Raw genomic sequence first — 19,774 nt, 5'->3', positions numbered from 1 at the left:
ATTAACATGGATAAGAATATCTATGGTTTAGACGCAGCAGTCTTTCGACCTGGGAGGTGGCTTGAAAGCGGCGATTTGAATTCTGCAGCTATGGACACGGCACTGTTATCTGTGAATTCGCTCCAGTTCATTCAAATAAACTCTCTCGCACATATTTATGGACTTATGTCCTGACTTTCCTCTTCCAGTTTGGTAGCGGTGCTCGCGCTTGTATTGGTAAGAATATTTCCGTGCTCGAAGTTGTCACGGTCATTCCAGAACTATTTCGAAAGCTCGAATTTAGGTTAGAGGATGCGAGTAAAGAGTGGGAGATTAACTGCGGGTGGTTTGCTAAACAGTCATTTCGCTGCTAGAGAAAGGTGTTAGATACTGAATATATATTTTCCGGGATGTTCTTTTGTACAAACAAGAAGATAAAAATCAATCTCGGGGATGAAAGGGGTTACGGCGTTACGAACCAGTCAAAGCGAACTTTAGCCTCATCCCCTGCATGTGATACGTCATCCTGTCTTGGTTTCCTTAGACTTCACCAACTTCACCTCAAGTAATGAACGTACTCGAGAGCAAACACCTGGCCACGTCCATACACCCATCAGCTACAAATGTCTTCGAATGAAGGTGCTAAATGGCTTCCTCGAAAGGACGTAATCATCATCGGTTCCGGCTGGGCAGGCTCAACCCTAGCAACTTCCCTTGACGAAACCAAACACTCCATCACAGTCATCTCGCCTGAGACAACTACTCCATATACACCCCTTCTTGCAAGCGCTGCATGTGGGTTATATGAGTTCAATCTTGTGGAAACCCCTATTAGACATACAAATAAGAAGATTAAATTCGTCAAAGCCGAAGTGGAGGGCATCGATTGTAAGGCCAAGACCGTGAGGTGCATTCCGGCGTTTGATGACCTAAGTGTGAAGGACTTCGTCTTACAGTATGATATTGTGGTTATTGCTCCGGGGGTAGGCATTTTTTCCTTTGGATGGAAAAGCCATGGCTGACAACGTACCTCCAAGAGCACGAACAATACTTTCAATACTCCCGGCGTATCCGAACACGCAGTTTTCCTCCGCAACGCCAAAGATGCGATGAAGATCGCCTCCCGCATCCAAGACTGTTTCGAAAAAGCCTCCATCTCCGGCCTTACCGATGCCCAAAAGCATTCCCTCCTCCACTTTGTAATCGTCGGTGCAGGTCCCACCGGAGTAGAAGTATCCTCAGAGCTCTCTGACCTCTTCTCCAGCTCGTATGCCTCACTCTACCCTCACTTGAAGCCCTACGTCAGCATCGCCGTCCACGACGTAGCAAATCAAGTTCTCTCGGGCTTCGACACAAAACCTCAGGATTACGCTATAGGAAGCTTCACAAAACGGAACGTCGAAGTACTGACAGGAAGTCATATCGAACGAGTTGAAAAGAATTGTCTATACACTAAAGAAAATGGGAAAATCAGTGCGGGGTTGGTAATTTGGGCAACGGGGAATAAATCCACTGCCCTCGTGGATTCTCTACCTGTGAAGAAAACACCTCGGAATCCACGCATCCTCACCGATTCCTTTTTACGCGTCTACACTCCTTCTTCGGAACTTGTGGATGGGGCGTACGCTATCGGAGATGCAGCAGACGTCGAAGATGCCCGCTTGCCTACCACCGCAGAAGTAGAATGTCAAAAGGCAAAGTATCTTGCCAAGGCGCTGAATGGGAAAATAGACAGGGAGTTTCGGTATCAGCAGGCGGCCATTGTGGCTTATTTGGGGCAGAATGATGGCGTTGTGAGCGGGAAGAAGGACTACTCGGGCCCGCAGGCTTGGATTGCGTGGAGGAGTAAGAATTTCCTTTGGACACGGACGTGGAGACAGAAAGTGTTGATTGTTATTGGGTGGGCTTTGGATTTGGTCACGGGACGGTCGATTGCTCCGAGATAAGAGGGAAATGGCTGCTGTTCTCTGCTCAGTACTCACTTTGGCTCGACTCAGCTCAACTTCTTGGCGTAACCTGGGTAACAGGTTTGATGATGAATTCTGTCTCTAGACCGAAGGTAAATGCAGCGTCCTCACATTCGTAAACACATCCCTCGAATAAGCGCCCCCCTCCTTTCCCACCCCCGAATTCTTCATCCCTCCAAACGGTGTCCCAAGCTCCCTAACCAACCAACAATTAACCCACACCAGCCCCGCTTCAATTCTTTCTCCCACCCTTCTCATCCTCGCCCCATCTCTCGTCAACAGTACACTCGCAAGCCCATTCGGGTTATCATTGGCTAACTCAATTGCCTCCTCTTCACCTTCAAACTGTGCAATTGCCACTACGGGACCGAAAATCTCTTCTCTCATAATCCTGCTGTTTGTTGCTATTCCAGTCAGAATGGTGGGTTCGATCCAGTATCCTGCTTTTGGATACTCTTCGGGTATTGAGCCCAGTTGGAAGGTTCCTCTTTCTTTCTCTGCGAGGAGCAAATAGGAGCGGATCTTCTGGTAGTGCTGCAAGGAAACTACTGCGCCGACTTTCGAGCGGAGTTTGTAGTTCTCTGAAATAAAACTTGTAAACTGCTTCACAAAAGTCTCATAAATCGTTGACTGAACATATATTCTTGATCCACAAAGGCAAATCTGCATCATTAGCTAACCCCAAAGCGAAGAAAAGGAGATGATTACCTCTCCCTGATTTTCAAATGCAGCCATCGCGGCGGTTGCGACGGCTTTCTCCAAATCAACATCATCAAAGACAAGTGTTGGATTCTTGCCTCCAAGTTCCAAAGACAGATGCTTGTAGATATGCGCAGCGGCATCTTTCCTGATTTGAATGCCTGTTGCCGTTCCGCCGGTAAAGGAGATTCCTTTCACCTTGGCGTGCTTCACTAACGCAGATCCAGTTGTTGCTCCATCGCCAAAGACAATATTCAGAACGCCGCTAGGGAGTTCGGCTTGCCGTATTACCTCCGCAAGTACTGTGGGCATCAGTTTCTATAGTTTTGATAGTTGATAAAACTCACAGAGTGCGGTCATGCTTGTTACTTCACTTGGTTTGGCTACCGCTGTACACCCAAAAGCAAGGCATGGAGCAATTTTCCAAGTAAGGAGGTAGAGAGGCATGTTCCAAGGAGAGATCAGAGCAAACACCCCTGCCGGAGATCGGTGCTCATACGTTAATGCCACACCATCAATCATCCTGACTGATGATTCCTCGTGCAAGATATAAGTGGAAAAGTAACTAAACTGATAAATCAACATGAGGTACTTATATTGAAAGGGCGGCGAAGCAGTGCTTACGAGAAATTGGAAACCGCTCTATCAACCTCCACCCTCGCTCGCTCCAACGTCTTGCCTTGGTCAATACTCTCCCATACTGCAAACAGTTCCCGATTCTCCTGTATCAACGCGGCAATCCTCTGCAAATACTTGGATCGTTCTGCTCGAGTCGTCTTACTCCAGGTTTTGAAAGCAGCTTCAGCAGCCAGGACGGCGCTGTCCACGGCTGCGGGCGTGCTGAGTGGGACATGAGCGTAGAGTTGACCGGTCTGGGGGTTGAAAGATGGGATGTTTTCGAAGTAAGAACTAGAGGCAAAAGTATTGGAGACATAGTTTTCCAGTACCAGAGGGAAGGATTTCCAGGTTGTGAGAAAGTTGTGTGCTTTTTCCAGGGTGTTGCGTTCCCATAATGCTGAACAGAGTAGGGAAGCCATGCTTCTTGTGGTGGGGGTACTTCCAGGGATGCTGATGCAGAATCTCCCGAGTGAAAACAAAAGCTCGAATCGCCGGGGCATATGTCAATTCGTTTGACTCGTGGCTAAGAGCAGAGGAGTTGTTGTACTAGACACGTGATGGGACTTTGTGGAACCCCACCTTCCCCATCTTGGAGGATCTCCGGTCCGCTTCCGTACCACTCTTATCGTGCATCAACTCCAAGAGGTATCCAGGGAAAATTCAACAAAATTTATAGTATACTTCTAAATGTTTGTACTTAACAAGATTAAACTTCAAGGACTCGTATACAATTCCTTGCAGAACGTTTGTTAGATACTTACGTTCCCAAAGAACTCGTGATGAGAAATTCCAGGCCTCGGTCCGCGCCTCAAAAATACCCCTTTTACTCGCTGAGCTAAGCGAGCCGGCGATCGACATCCGCATCCGTGTCCCACTCTCGCCGCCTTCACAATCCACTCACAGCCTCGTCTACAATTCCTCCTCCAGCAAGAATCAGACCCTTGAAAATATTTTTCAGCCTTGCATCCCTCACTCTTTCTTACCTCTGTTTCCAAATCAAATTTCTTTCCGAAATGTCCACAAACGGCAAACCCTATTTTCTCCCCGTCTCGTCCGCACAAGGTCTCGCCAACTACCCCCACGCACGCACCGTTCACGCTTCTTCTACATCAAAGACTATATACATCTCAGGCACCTCTTCTCGTAGGGGTGACGGCACTTATGCCGGTTGCACTACTTCACCATCTGGCTCCTTCACCCTCGACATACGTGAACAAACTGCTGCGGTCCTCGAGAACATTGGTACGATTATCAAGGGTGCGACGCAGGGGAAAGGGGGGCTAGAAAATGTCGTTGATGCGACAGTTTTCTTGACGGATATGAAGGATTATTCTGGCATGAATGAGGTTTGGAATACGGTGTTCCCGGTGAAGGATAGAGCCCCAGCCAGGACGACAGTACAGGTCGCGGCATTGCCGAGTGAGAAGCTGTGCGTTGAGATTAAGTGTACTGCTATTGTTGTTGGGGAATCTTGAGATAGGGAGGAATAAAATTGCCATAGCTTTCATGAAAGCATGACCGTCTATCAAAGGTGTCGTACAAAAATTCCGTCTTTGAATCGTTCTGCTTGTTCTTCACAGGGCCTGCGACGACTCAACACCTCCTCGTGGTGCAGGCTGTCAACCTATGCTCTCCGGAGCATAGGGCCAAGATTGAGTCAACTATCGATACGCTGTGAAAGCGATGCTTCTTTCGAACGCTCGCACAGCGTCACACGAAGAGATTTTCCCTTATCGACGATCCTCTACGACTCCTCCTCCTCCTCCTCCTTCTTCTCCTCGACACGCGACGGCACGACTTGTTCTATATATATTGCGGAGGGAAATCGGGGTGGACACCGTGGCCTACTCGACTTGCCTACTCTCTTGAGGGGGCTATATGGTGGAGGAATCCTCCTGCAAAGGCAGGCCTGATAATGCAACGTGGCAGATACGAGGGAGAGATTGTGGGAAGGGGGAAGGAGGGGAGGGGGGAGGGGGAGAAGTAGAGGAGACTTGGTATTGCGCCTTCGTGTGGCGTCGATGCACTTGTCTAAGGGAGCTTTGGGCTACCTGGAGTGCTCTGAATGGAATCTGATCGCCACCCCAAATGGCCGGGGAGGTGGATAGTTACAAGCCTTTGGTATGTTCGCTCATACTAGAAATGCTTTCTATAAGGTTTACGGGGGCACTGAAACACCGCGGGATTAGGGACCCGGGGCTGCTTATAGAGGATGTCTTTTTACCCCTCGTGGTTTTTGGCTTCTTTTACAAGTAGGACTCTGTATATAAATATCCTATAAGCTTAGTACGTCCCCATACCCCATGGGAGGTTTAGAGGAAAGCTAGTTTCTTCTAGTTTTCCCGGACGAAAATAATCATCATCATCATCATCATCATCATGCTTGTTCTTCATTGTATACTTGGCCCGCCATAAATTGCTTCATGTCGATTTTACAAATCACCCGATTGCACATCAAACTTCTCAAAATGAACCAAAATCAGACCGCATTCAGCTAGATGACAAGGTGGAAAACCCAGGGTTTCCGGTCGTCGGTGGTGTGGCCACTCCGTTCTTCCCTTTCCTATCCAGTCCGTTGATCCTCCGAAACTTTTCCAGTCTCTCTATGAAGACACCTCCAAACGCGTCCTCAAGACCAAGAAAATTGATCGTGCTCCCTGCCAACATCATAGCCCTCTCATCCCAACTTAGAAACCCGTCAAGCTCTTCCTCCTCGGCCAACATCTGCCCGGCAACAGGTACTTCCCCTAGTGGGAATGGATAGTCACTCCCCATCAACACTCTATCCTTGCCAATCTTCTTACAGATATACTCCAATAAATCAGGATCATGGACTAAGCTATCAATCCAGATGTTGCTCCCAAAAGCCAGATGATGCTTCGGAGAGATACCACCTGCGTGGAGCGCGACGAGATCGGGACGGCACTCATAACCGTGTTCGATTCTACCAAGCAAGGAGGGGAAAGAGCCGCCTGCGTGAGCAAAGCAGAACTTGAGGTTTGGGAAGCGGTTCAGAACCCCAGAACATGTCAGATTAAGGATCGCCAATGCCGTCTCGGACGGCCTGTTCTAGCATCAACTCTCTGACATGATTTAGAAAGGGATAACTTACATTCCCACCAGCCAACTTGCCCAATACTTCCCCCATCGTTCCGGATTCTCCTTCTGCAGCGAGTACCCAAGCGGATGTACGAAGACTGGGAAATCCAGCTCCTCGCATGCTCTCCAGAACGGGTCTAGAGATGGATCATCGAGGTTCTTGCCTCCAATCGTTGTCCCGATTTCTACCCCTTCGAGCCTCAACCCGCGTGCCGCTCTTTTCAACTCTTCCACACTCGCATTTACATCCTGAAGCGGAACGGTAGCCAGACCTACGAATCGTCCGGGATACTCTCTGCATAAGGAGGCGATATGATTGTTTAAATACTGCGCTAGGATTGTAACTGGTTCAGGGGCTTCGTCATAGAAGAATAGAATCGGGATCGTGGAGAGAACTTGGACATCCACTCCTGCTTCGTCCATTTCTCGCAATCTCGTAGCGCCAGAAAAGCAATTCGGTTCCACTGTTCGGAAAAAGGAATCGCCCACATACATATCGACCTTTTCTGGATCCTTGGGACTTGGTTTCAATTGGAGCCATGGTCGCGGTGAGTCGGGAGGAGAGAATGGGGAGAGATCTGGGAGGGTTGGAGGCATGATGTGGGTATGCATGTCGATTCGAAAGAGTGACGCTCCAGATATCTTCTCCGAATTACGGGTTGATTTCCCTGGGCTGCCGTAGCCACAGCCGCAGTCAGCCATTCGAGCCGGTGACATCGTTGCTGATGTTCGATGGTTTTTTTGGCGGTTTAATGTTAGGGGTTAGGGAAGCCCGGTTGAAAAGCGTAAATATGCGTTCTTCACTCCATTTCTGCACCCCATTGCTACACTTTTGGATTTTCCACCTTGAATTCGGAATGTCTTACCCCAGAAAGCAAGATTACGGGGGATCCGGGTGAGATGGGTGGTGCAGACCGTACCACTTACTCATCCGCCGGATGCATTCCGTGTCACGTGCACGAGGAAGGTTGGTATTGAAAGGAATAAGAAAGCGGAGAAATAAGGTCGAATTGAGATTCAAGCGTATAGAGACTCGCGGCTCTTACTATTCCTCGACATTAACGCCTGGGATGAGATCTGAACAAGCAACCCCTAGGCGTCTCTGTAAGTAGTCGACCGAAAACGGAGATTGGAACGAATGCAGCCGTATTTCTACCTTACACTCTCCTCCAAGGATTGACCTTTGGGATTTACCGAACGGGGTTTGAATATTTGTAATATATCGACAGGATGTCATCTCGAAGCGCTTCCAGGTCATGAGCATCTATGCAGGCTTGTCACCTCAATAACACTTCATGTTGACTACTTTCCCTAAGTTCCTTTTTATGCTCCTTAATTTTTCCCAGTGTGTCAAAGGATTATTCAAGTTATTCGAGTTATTCATGAATAATTCATGAATAACTTGAATAAAATAAGAGTAACGAATATCTTAAATAATTTGAGTAAAATAGATTAATTATTCATGAATAACATGAATAACCATGAATAACCACGTGGAAGTCACGTGGAAGTCAATTAATTATAGTAAATTGACATATATTTAAATTTAAAAAAAGAAACTAAGGTATTTATTAAGCAGCCTTATATAAGCTAAGCTAATAATTATATAAGGCTACTTAAATACAGATTTTCTATAATATATAAACTGATTATCGCTAAAGTTCGATCCGCTTACCAAGCGCCACTACCACCTGATTGGGTAGCGAGGTGGCGCTAGGTGCGGGCCCCCCGGAAGCCTTACCCGATTAGGCTAGCTCAATCACGTGCACGGATCACGTGCGTTATTCGAATTATTCATGATTATTCATGAATAACTTGAATAATATATGAATAAAATAAGAGTAACGGCCGTTATTCTATTCTACTCTATTCATTTGACACACTGATTTTTCCTGCACGAGAGAACTTCATTTCCTTCATGGTGAGAACATTCTCACTCAAATGAGCCACGTCACAACCTTCATAGTTCACGGCTTCTCCTCTATACTTAGAAGTCAGAACTAATGTGGAACTAGTGAACCATGATCCACAGAATTTGCGAACTAAATGATATTTGGGAACGAGAAGGCATTGCATCGATGTATGACTAGAGACAACATTACAATGTCCAGGGTGCTGAATAAGCCGGTTGTTGCCTCCCTGACACGTGAATATATATCACAGACTGGCTTTCAAACGCACAGTTTGAGTCTATATTTAGGCCACAGGGCTTTCACATATTAATCACTAGATAAAGATTTTGTCTCGTACATATTCTCTATCTAACTCCTGACCAAAGGCCTCGAACCCCAGAGATCCAGTCCCATTCCCTAGACATGGCCATCTTTGCCAATCATCGATAGTCATGATAGTATGGAAACTGCGAACGTAGTCTCTGTCTCAAGTTATACCCTCCGTTGATACGATCCATCCAATCCTGGACAGCGGGGCTAGGTCATTAAGTTGGAATGGCAGGCCGAGGGGAGTTTGGCACCGCGGACAGAACTTTCTTCGGCCTAGATCCCCCCATAGTAACATCAAGTTGGGCACTGCGCCATACCTGGCATGTTGGGAATTCCGTAGGGGGGTTTAGAAAGATATGTTTAGCTAGTTGGCTTTTGTTTTTGGTGGTATCAGTGTCTGTGGGTTTCTGAGGTGAATTGTTTGTTCTAGAATGAACCTTTGAAGGGGATATTGGAGAAATGGAAGGCATTAAATAATCGAAGTGCGAGTATAAGGATATTCTAGTACAGTGGTAGTCGTGAACTTGTGGAAGGTCATCATTCAAACTTAAAGGGGGGAATATCAGTACTATTGCAAGTTCAAATCTGAGCGCTCAAAGTGTTTGTGCTTACGCTATTCTAGTAGAACCACCCTTTGTGACCTACCCACACCCGTAAAGCTTTCCATTCCATTCTTCCATTTTAGGAAATCAGTGCAGCACTCTGCTGTGCTCGGAGCTTCTCATACTCCTCATCTCAAGAGACCGTATTCAATAGCAGTAGCATCCGGCTCAGCTAAAGCCACCGATTAGTGATTGAATGTTAGAAATTGACTTACTTACGAAGACATTATCATAAAATGAACAAAAGAAAGCCCACGAAATACCGTCCAAATGCGCAACATCCGCTCCAAGATGGGTTCCACCATTACTATCGGGGCTAGTGATCGGGATTGCTGAGCTGCAGCCCAGGAGAAACAACGTAAGGATCAAGACCTTCATTTCGAGCGATTTGGTTCTCGATTATTTTTGTTTCGTTGCTTCTTCAGTCAGAAAGAACGTATTCAGATTCAGGCCTAGTTAAGATGTGAGATAATGAGACGTGGCCAGAGAATTTGGAGAAAGCTCGAGGGTTCAAGTGGGGAAGTTCTGTGTAACTACACTGAACTGTGGGGCATCAAAGTGGATTTGCAGTGAAGGCGCAGGAGTCTCGTATTCGCTTAGAAGGTAGAGTGGCCCGCTTGTGTAACTGTGGCATTTGCTTGGATATCTTTGACGAATCGTGGCTGCCGTAAAGCTTAGATGCCTCAGTGATGTGAATATGGGAGGAAACAATGAGCCGGTGTTTATCATATGGGGTAAAATTGCTTAGGCTGCCTCTTCTAATACGCAGAATGGTGACTGGAAGATTACTTATGGTCTTGAGAACATTCAACGCTATGTGCCTAAAGGGGGAATATTTGAATAGAGTTCCACGCCCAGAAGAGTCTTCACAATCTCCAAGTTGCATCGAAGTTACTAAACATCATATCCCCTTCATGCACCACGCGCAAGGCCAGACCCTGGATGGAGACACCCAAAGAGCCGCCCAAGAACCAACCGAGTTTCAAACGAACTCGGAGGAAGAACAGAAAGGCGCTGAAGTCAGAAGTCAGAATGCATGTTAGGAGGTTGTTGCAATCCCACATGCCCAGGTGGTCCCAAGAAATGTTGGCACAAGAGTCAACGAGAGTGCCCGTTCTTCAGGCGCTTTGACAAATCGGGGAAGGCGTTGAAATATGGCGAAGGAAAGGATTAAGAAGAAGCTCGGGCAAGAATCTGGTTCTGCATAGAAGGTCGTCTTGGGGGGGGGGGGGGACAGTGAGCCTAGATTGAGTGACTGTTTAAGGGTTCTGCTCCTAGAGTGCCAAATTCTCCCTCCATACAGAAATGGAAGCATCACCGCTGTACCCCCAAAGCCTGACAGCTGTGATATTTGAACCCATAATACGAACGATAAGTCACTACCCAAACCAATCTAACCATGCAGGCTGGTAGGTGCCGGCCTCTTTGTACACAAACTTAAAATAGACCAGCAGGAGCCCAAATGAAAACGGACTAGGAAAAGCAGTAAACACTGCCCATCTAACTGTCATGAAATGGTGCAGATCAGAGAGCGCCCACCGACGAGTCCAAGGAAGAAGGGAAAAGCGGCAAGAGAGAAAGAAGCTAACGCGATGGAGGGAAAAACATAGGGAGGCAATGCGGGGAATGGCTCCAGCAGGAGGACTGCTAATGCCCAAATGATCAGCGGCCATGGCCTGGGCGTCTCATAATTTGCAAACATGTCGAGATTCCTGGGGCATCTCCTAGGTATCCAAATCCCGTGCACAGATCGAATCGCCAGTATCTATTACTTGTCCTGTCTGTCTGCACCTAGATTTTTCGTTGGTAACAGGTGCGAAATAGACCTAACAGTGGCAGTACTCCACCACAGCCCCATCTATCCAATATAGGATAGCCATCGCGGTTGTAAACCTCGAGGCTCGCAAAAAGAACACCTTTCCAATCTGCAACATCATCGGAAGTATCAACTCCAGCTTTGGCCTCTGCGAAATTTCCACCAGAGATCTCGTGTCACCATCTGTAGTTGTTGTGCGCTTTGCCATGATGTCGAATGCTCGTTTCCGTTGGGACATGTGAGCGAACGGGGCCTGGACGAGAGAGCAGAGAATAGTCAAGCCCTCGGGACCGCAGAGAAAGGGTGAGAGGCGCCATATTCGCAGGTGTCTTACTGATGGAGAAATAAGGAGGGAACCAGGAGGTTGGGTAAGTGCGCCAAGGGCAAGAGCGACGAGGATGAATGCTGCGCTGCCGCGGGAGATGTTGTTGCAGAGTGTCGGATCGAAAGGGTCACCGATGGGTGTAGTACCATCGGTGGGAGGCATAGAGAGGGGTGAGTCTTTGGCAGAGAACCTGTGTGGTGATTTTGCTTGGCGAACAATTGTCAATGTGGAAATATTTGAAGAGAAAGGGAGCTCGGAGGACCACATGTTCAGTGAGGGTACACAAGCCTCGGAGTGAGCCAGGAATGATTCAACGGGGCTGAAAGACGCCCGCGTCCTATGATCCACTGGCAAAAACGAATACTTGCCATTGGGGCACTTTCATCGAGGACCATACACAAGACTTACTCGTTGTTTTGAAGTCGAGGTAACCTTTTCATGAAGATCTACAGCGATATTAGTAGAAGAATCCACAGGCCAACCGCCCATACGAAGACAACGGCATAAAGTATCGGGAATACAGGGCATTTTGACCCTCAGCGCTCTACAGGGTGTGAATTTAGGGCAAAAGCTCGCTATAAGCCCCTATAACTCTAGATAGTACTCCCTAAATCTACGTAAAGAGGCGCTATAAGACATTCGCATAGGGTAAGTAGATCTTCTAGGGTTATAGCGCTATTAGTAGAGTAACTATAGCGCTCGGATACTAAACAAGCAACTATTATAGGCCCCTTTAGCGAAGGCTCCCTTATAAGTACAGGGAAGAAGCCCTGAAAAGGTATAGTAGCCCTTATTAAAGGCGTAAATATGCTTTTAGGGAAAGGGCCTGGAAATATAGGACCTTATAGTGAGTTTGCTACCTTGATCTGTATACTAGAGAGCCTGAAAGTCTCCTAATGCCTTGTATTCCCGATACTTTATACTATTGCCTTTATACCTCCTAACTACCTATCTCTAAAAAATCGATTTTTAATTATACTTTTATTATAATTGCAAATCCTATTATATATTAATACTTTATAGTATTTTCAATATTCTAATGGCTATATATTTATTTTAAACTAGTAATATAACTAAAATTACTTATAAGATTATAATTTTATAATTTTAGCTTATTTTTAAAACTTACTAAAGCCTTACTAAAGCCTTATTAGTAATATTTATTATTAAAATATTAAAAACTTCCTGAATTATTATATTAAGATTATTAATTACGAAAATTTATTTAAAATTTTAGTTTTATATTATTATTATAATAAAAAGAAATAAGGAATTTAGGTAATTAAAATGAATTTTTTATCTTATAAATAATTCTAATAATATTATAAGATTAAAATAAATATATAATTATTAGAATATTAAAAATATTATAAAATATTAATATATAATAATATTTATAATTATAATAAAAATATAATTAAAAATCGATTTTTTTAAAATAAATAATTAGAAAATATAAGTAATTAGCTAATATATTTTTCTAATAATTATTTAAAAATTTTTAAATATAAATATAAAAAGTATTATAATAGAGATTTTTCTCTTTTATTTTATAACTACTATTATATATCTTACTTTTTAGATATACTAATACTAGTTTAGGAAGTTATATAATTAGCTTTCCTAATATATTAATCTTTAGAATTCCTTATTTTTAACTATTTATATTATTTTATTACTAGTATTAAGAGTCTTAAAATTATTACTTCTATTTATTTAGCTTCCTATTTTCTTTATCTTTACTTATATATCTAATATCTATATATAGTCCGAAATTCGTATAATAATTAAATTCCTATTATAGTATTATACTTTACTACTTTACTAGCAAATTTAGTATTATATAACTATAATAATATATATAGCTAGGCTAGTATTTATAATACTAAAGCTTTTATACTTAAGAGCTTCTTTCTTTAATTTAGAATTCTCGGAATTAAGCTATTTTATCTTGCTTTTCAAGTCTAGAAATCCGGTCTTATAATAAAAAGAATTAAAAATATTATATTTATAATATTAATTATATTAATTATATTATTATTTATTAATAGAACTTTATAAATTTAATTAAAATAAATAAAGGTATTAATATAATTAATTTAAGCTATTATAATTTTATTCTAGACTTATAATTATTAAATTATTTGAAATCGGGCAAAAATACAATTTTCTAGTTTTGTATATTAAGTTTTACTAAGCTTAACTTCTCAATTCTTTTCGATTTTCAATTTTCGTATTCTTTTAATCTTTTTTTTTTAAATAACTTTTAAATTATATTTCTAGATATAATATTATAAAACTTAAATAAATTATATAAGCGTTTTTTTACTTTCTTTAAAAACTTGTATTATTTTAATAAGATTTGAAATTATAATTAGTAAATTAATATTATTTTATACTAAAATCAAAAATCAAAAATACCTTATATTAAATTATATAATTAATTCGGTTTTAATTAAGAAGTTCTTTTATTTAAAAAAGGCCTCAGATATTTTCTTAATTTTTTTTTTAGAAGCTTAGGCTATTTTAATAAGATTTAGAAATATAATTAGTAAATTAATATTATTTTATATTAATTTATATAATTAATTTACTTTTAACTAAAAAGCTCTTTTATTTTTTAAAAAAGCCTTAAATACTTTTATTAATTTAAGCTTATTACTGTTTTAACTAAGGTAATAATTATTAAGAAATTATAAAAAATAATTTTAATACTTTTTATATTCTTATTTAAAAAATAATTTAGATAATTATTAGAAGAATTTACTAGCTAATTACTTATTCTAAAGAAATCGAGTTTTAATTATATCTTTATTATAATTATAAATTCTATTATATATTAATATTTTAATAATTATATATTTATTTTAACTTTATAATATAACTAGAATTACTTATAAAATAAAGAAATTCATTTCTTAATTATTTAAATTCCCTAATTATTTATTTCTTTTTAATATAATAATAATATAAAATCGAAACTTTAAATAAATATTTATAATTAGTAACCTTAATATAATAATTCAGGAAGTTTTTAGAATTTTTCTAATACTTTAAAAAAAAATATAAAATTTTAGTATTTTATTTTTAGTAAACTTAAATAAGAGATTTAATAATAAAGTAATAATAATAAAATTATTATTTTATAAGCAAATTTAGCTATATTACTAGTTTAAAATAAATATATAGCTATTTAGATATCGAGAATACTATAAAGTATTAACATATAATAGGATTTATAATTATAATAAAGATATAATTAAAAATTAATTTTTTTCGAAATAGGTAATTAAGAGATATAAATGGTTAGCTAGTGAGTTCTTCTACTAATATTATTATAATCTCGCTTTGAGCTTCTATAATTAAAGTTCCGTACTAAAATATATTCTATATTAAAATATATAAAAAATATATTTAATATTATTACTAAAATATATATTAAATTTATTAAATCAAGTTATATTAATAAGGTAATAGCTATAATTCAAAGAAGGAAATTTATTTATTATACTAATATAATTAGGAAATTTAAATATAATTATAATATTATCTTTAAACAAATTTATTACTTTATAAAATTAAAAAAGAAAGCGAAATTATTTTAGTACTAATATTTAACTATTGGTTTACTAGTAATATATAATACTATTACGTAATTATAGAATGCTATTTATATAAGATTAGTAAAGTTATTGTTTTTCAAAAGTAAGAATTATAATATTATAGTATTAATATACCATCCCTAAATCTGCTAAGCCTAAAGGGAACTAGTCTACTAGTCGAGTCACGCATATAACGCGAGGTTACATAACGTATAATAGAATAGCTATAGCTATTCAGATATTAACTATTAAATAAGAGAAGTATTTAATTTATTAAATTAATATTCTTATTAATTAAGGAATATTACTAACTAGTTATATTATTAAAAACTTTATAGAGGAAATTAAGGGAGGAATATTAGGAAAAAACTAGATTAGCTAATTTATAAAATATTACTCTATTAGACTAGAAAGCCTTTATTTATAAAATATTAATAATTTATATATTAGTACTAAATATACTCTAATATTTTAATAGTTTTTTAATATAATTTATTATTTTATTATTATTATTTTATATATATATATTATTTAAGTATTTATTAATATATATCTGCTTTATTAGCTTATAATAGTAATTAAAAAATATTGAATTATAGCCGAAAATATATATAACTTTAATAAAAAAGAATTCTTAATAGAATATAAGTAATCTTTAAAAAGAATTATAATTAGAGCTATTCTGGAATCGGATTAAATCTCTAAATTAAAATAAAACAGAAGCCGTAAATTTATTAGTATTTTAGCTTATATATCTATAATTAGAAAACAAATACTATTGCTTTTAATATATTAAGGCGAATCGGAAGATCTTATAAGTATATAAGTTAATAAAGTTATAACTAATTCAAAAGCTTATTTTATAATTTCGTATAATAAATAATTAAATAATATAATTAGGCTATTTTGGCTTTAAAATATATTTAAATAATATATTAAACTATTATATATAACTTAAAAACGTCTTCTTATTATTAATAGATATTTAAGTTATATTAATATAGTATTTATTAATTAGGCTAATTAATATAGTATAATTTTATTAATTTTATTTCTATATATAACTTATTAGCTTTAGTTCTTTAATATCGGACTTTTTTAACTATTATTAACTATATACTCTTGGGAACTTAATATAATAATAAATAAATCGGGCGGGCTTATTAAAATAAGTAAAAGCTTCTTTTGGCCAAAGTTTAAAAGATCTTGAAATAAGGCATTTACGGAAAAGAATATCTAATTAGTATTTTGCAAATCAGGGATATAGCTAATTAATAATAATCTTATTATTAAGACTATTACTCGCCCTATACTTGTATTACCTGAAAAACCATCTGGATTATATCCCTTTAAGGTCTGCAAAATCGATTCATCGATTTTATTAAATATATAATAAAGAACCCATAATTAATAAGGTTAAGACGATTTTTTTAATTATACTTTACCTCGCCATATGAGTCTCTGTTATGAAATACGAAAATCGAGGTTTATATAAAGTAATCGAGTTTTAAAAGAAGAAGGGTCGATAGGGCATTCGTTTGAATCTTACTGGCGAGGCAAATAAGGGCTTAATTAATTACTATTCTTCTGGAAAGGTTATTAAGGCTAGAGAGTATTAAGAAGAGAAGGAAAGACTGAGAATTACAGAGAAGGAAGCTAAATTGGAAAGAAAGATTAAAAGGGCTGCGAATACCCTTAGAAATAAATAGGAGAAGGCAAAAAAAAACGGCAGATAGGGAGGCTAAGGCTATCTAGAAGCAATTAGTAGAGGACCTAGAGCTAGCTAATAAGCCCGCCAAGAAAGCACTAAAGAAGCAGCCAGTTTCTATTACTCCCAAGGCAAAAAAAGCTACTCTAGTAGTATTAACTAAGCAGAAAGCACCTATTAAAGCTAGGCGCCCTGTAAAGGTAGTAGTATAGCAAGAGGTAATTGCCCAAATTAGTAAGGTAGTTATATCGGGGGTAGTATAGGCGAAAACGAGTATATATATAATTACGCTACTATAACGCTTTAGACAAAAAAACTGAATTATATAAGTTCAAGATCTCAATTAACTCTACCCTGTAATTTAATATTATTTTATTTGGATAAGTGGTTGTAGAGTAATTAATTATTAAAGTTCGGGGCGAAATGCGAATTCGCGTGTTTTGGTGCGGGGCATCGGTTAGTCGGAGTTCTTCGTCCTGCCTTCAGCACCTCTCCTCCTGCCCCGAAAGGTATGCAGCTCGTTAGTATCTCCACAAGGCTGAAGACCTCGTCATTGAATGCTGGTGCCTGCCTAGGGCCATGGCCAATGAGCCCCCCCCGTTACCTTACTATCGCCGCGCGCCCCTTCTGCAACGGCCTCCTGATGTCCGCCCCTTACATTTAATTGCACGCTTGTACCCTCTTTAGTAGCTTGCCCTTTGAAGCCCAACAAACAGCAGGATGAGCCCCTAATTACAAATCACTACCTCTGTGAAAAGGATTTATCTTGCGGAAAACCACCCTTGGCTCACGGTCCTGGACCATTCACGGCAATAAGTATTGTCGTACACACTTCCTAATATCCCAGTGTCACATTGCAGCTCCAGATCGCGGGGCTTCAATTGGCCAAGCCATCATTTGGCGTTCCAATGAGACTCTTGCATTGTTGAACATCGCGAACGAATGAGGGGACATGAATATCACACACGGCTTAATGCAGTCCGAGAATGGCTCGTATAAGTCACATGTATGGAATGTGGCTTACCAGAAGCTATTCTCGGATTCTACCATGCAAGGTGTAGCGGAGTTAGATCACCGTTGCAGCACAACAATTCATACTCACGCCTCGGCCTTACCATTGCAGTACCAGCATCTCACAACCCATTAGTCCGCCTTCCAATCCCACTCATCAGCTTCAAAGCACTCTTGTATTTCATCATGGCTGAACCTCTCTTTCTTGATCCCGCGCTGCCGTCCAAAGTGCTTCACCAATTCCCATTCCCCACGTGGATCGAGAACATTGCTGTCCGCTCTAATGGTGATCTCCTGCTTACTATTTTGACGACTCCAGAGCTCTACCTCATCAAGCCATCCAATCCAGACGGGCCGGTGCTGGTCCACAAATTCGACGAAGTATCGGCATTGACTGGCATCATCGAAATCAAGGAGGATGTCTTCTATGTTGGGGGCGGCAACTTCACTCTTCAACCCTGGTCGAGTGGAGCGGATACCTACCAGGTCTTCGAAGTGGACTTGACCAGCTTCGATAAAGGTTCAAAACCAAAGGTCAAGAGGATCGCCTACTTACCAGGTTGCGGACTTGCGAATGGGTTCGAATTGCTCTCCAAAGAAGACGGGACGGTCTTGATCGCAGACTCGGATGCCGGGGTGGTTTGGAAGCTCAACGTCAATGATGGAAAAGTCGAGAAACTTATTGATGTCGAAGAGATGAAATCCCCGCCTCCACCATCGATGCCCATGGGTGTCAATGGAGTCAAGATCCGTGACGGTTATCTTTACTGGAGTAACACGGGCCAGCAATTCTTCTGTCGGATCAAGATTGATGATGAAGGGAAGACTTCTGGTTCAGTCGAGGTGCTGGAACGAGAAATCATTGTTGATGACTTTGTCTTTGATAGGAAGGGGAACGCCTGGGTGACATGTCATACCGTCAACACATTGGGTGTGGTAAAAGCTGCTGGTGGAGTTGTTATTGCCGGTGGGAGCATTGATAAGCTGACTTTGGCTGGCGGGACGGCTTGCGAATTTGGGAGGACTACATCGGATGCTGATGTTCTGTACTTTGTCACTTCGGGAGGTATGGCTGCTCCTGTCAACGGCACTGAGGTGGAAGGTGGGAAGGTGGTTGCTATTGACACGGCCAACTTTTCGCACTGATTTCGTTGCTTTCACAAACTAACAATCCACATCTCAAGAGCTCAATCACACGATTCAACTTTTTCTGCCACGCTTCCTGTGTTTTTTTGGTGAGCGGCCAAGAGAGTAGAGTTGTTATTCTGCCAACGCTCATAGCTCGGAGTGAAGTATTTTCGATATTGCCTCTTCCGGTAATTTGATCACCCGGGACTCCTGTTTGTGATTAAAACTAAATTGAAATCTTGAAGTAACTCAATAAAGATTGTAGAATTATTTATTATTGCGGTTATTCGACCTGCTCTCCGGCTGGAGAAGAAACCCGCCTCATGGCCAAAAGATCTTATTCAGCTCCACTGCTTAGGATCTGCCAATATTTAATTGTGGGAAAAGAAGAGACAACGAGAGGTGACGTGGAAATTGTGGAGCGCAAAGGACAGAGAGTAGAAATGCAAGCCGGGAATGTAGTTCCGTGCGTGCAATTCATCTTCTAGAGTAGCGGCAGCACGACTAGCTTGAACTCTGGAGAACCCTTCACTATGACGTTAATCCGTGAAAACCCATAATTCTACGTTTTAATCGTTGGCATAAGCCGCGTCCAAGTGGCGATCTCAAGGTGGAAACAATGCATGCTGTCTCTCCAATTTTCTAACGCCACGCAAAGCATCGCCTAAACGTCACTTAAAGAGCAAATAACATCAGCCCAACCTTTTATATCATTGGCACTGCCACGTTCACAATCTCTCTAACTATCTTCTGTGGCTAGCTGAAAATGCAGACATGATGCGGCAAAATATGTGAAAGTCCCCGAGGAACGAAACCGGACGGGATGTTTGCACCTGCCAAAAAGGGGGCTGCGTAATTCATGTCGTGAAACACACTATAGACGGTAGTAATCTGCCGCTTACGCGGCGCGAGGAACGGACAGGAGGCATTCCTCCCAAGATGGATATGCAATTTCAAGAGGATTTGGTAAGGTGGTAGTTCAGCAATTCAGAAGTGAC

The 19,774-nt window shown here is 40.5% G+C and overlaps 6 protein-coding genes across 6 annotated transcripts; 3 read left to right on the top strand and 3 right to left on the bottom strand.

Annotated features, from left to right (window-relative positions):
- The first annotated feature begins 541 nt into the window (after positions 1 to 541).
- K444DRAFT_600578 (FAD/NAD(P)-binding domain-containing protein) lies at positions 542 to 2,325 on the top strand. The gene is made up of 2 exons (XM_024878627.1): positions 542 to 962; positions 1,017 to 2,325. Exons 1-2 carry the CDS (start codon positions 603 to 605, stop codon positions 1,923 to 1,925), a joined length of 1,269 nt encoding a protein of 422 aa, XP_024730043.1. The 5' UTR covers positions 542 to 602; the 3' UTR covers positions 1,926 to 2,325.
- On the bottom strand, positions 1,726 to 3,901 carry K444DRAFT_619805 (aldehyde dehydrogenase). Its single transcript, XM_024881581.1, has 4 exons — positions 3,270 to 3,901; positions 2,993 to 3,210; positions 2,655 to 2,947; positions 1,726 to 2,609 (listed from the first exon to the last, which is right to left on the bottom strand). Exons 1-4 carry the CDS (start codon positions 3,680 to 3,682, stop codon positions 2,028 to 2,030), a joined length of 1,506 nt encoding a protein of 501 aa, XP_024730042.1. The 5' UTR covers positions 3,683 to 3,901; the 3' UTR covers positions 1,726 to 2,027.
- A 375-nt stretch (positions 3,902 to 4,276) lies between these two features.
- Positions 4,277 to 4,738, top strand: K444DRAFT_542207 (YjgF-like protein; the record flags this gene model as incomplete). The annotated part of the gene is made up of 1 exon (XM_024875862.1): positions 4,277 to 4,738. One exon carries the CDS (start codon positions 4,277 to 4,279, stop codon positions 4,736 to 4,738), a length of 462 nt encoding a protein of 153 aa, XP_024730041.1.
- Positions 4,739 to 5,639: 901 nt separating this feature from the next.
- K444DRAFT_619803 (amidohydrolase 2) lies at positions 5,640 to 7,119 on the bottom strand. The gene is made up of 2 exons (XM_024881580.1): positions 6,376 to 7,119; positions 5,640 to 6,327 (listed from the first exon to the last, which is right to left on the bottom strand). Exons 1-2 carry the CDS (start codon positions 7,062 to 7,064, stop codon positions 5,754 to 5,756), a joined length of 1,263 nt encoding a protein of 420 aa, XP_024730040.1. The 5' UTR covers positions 7,065 to 7,119; the 3' UTR covers positions 5,640 to 5,753.
- A 3,893-nt stretch (positions 7,120 to 11,012) lies between these two features.
- Positions 11,013 to 11,594, bottom strand: K444DRAFT_704932 (uncharacterized protein; the record flags this gene model as incomplete). Its single annotated transcript, XM_024888093.1, has 1 exon — positions 11,013 to 11,594. The coding sequence occupies one exon, from the start codon at positions 11,592 to 11,594 to the stop codon at positions 11,013 to 11,015; it is 582 nt and encodes a 193-aa protein (XP_024730039.1).
- A 6,147-nt stretch (positions 11,595 to 17,741) lies between these two features.
- K444DRAFT_619802 (uncharacterized protein) lies at positions 17,742 to 18,868 on the top strand. The gene has a single exon (XM_024881579.1). The coding sequence runs from the start codon at positions 17,835 to 17,837 to the stop codon at positions 18,792 to 18,794; it is 960 nt and encodes a 319-aa protein (XP_024730038.1). The 5' UTR covers positions 17,742 to 17,834; the 3' UTR covers positions 18,795 to 18,868.
- The last annotated feature ends 906 nt before the right edge of the window (positions 18,869 to 19,774 follow it).

Source organism: Hyaloscypha bicolor (genome assembly GCF_002865645.1).
Source record: "Hyaloscypha bicolor E unplaced genomic scaffold K444scaffold_165, whole genome shotgun sequence".
Taxonomy (NCBI): Eukaryota; Fungi; Ascomycota; class Leotiomycetes; order Helotiales; family Hyaloscyphaceae; genus Hyaloscypha; species Hyaloscypha bicolor.
The sequence above is the reverse complement of the archived record's forward strand: the minus strand, read 5'-3'. Positions and strand labels throughout refer to the sequence as shown.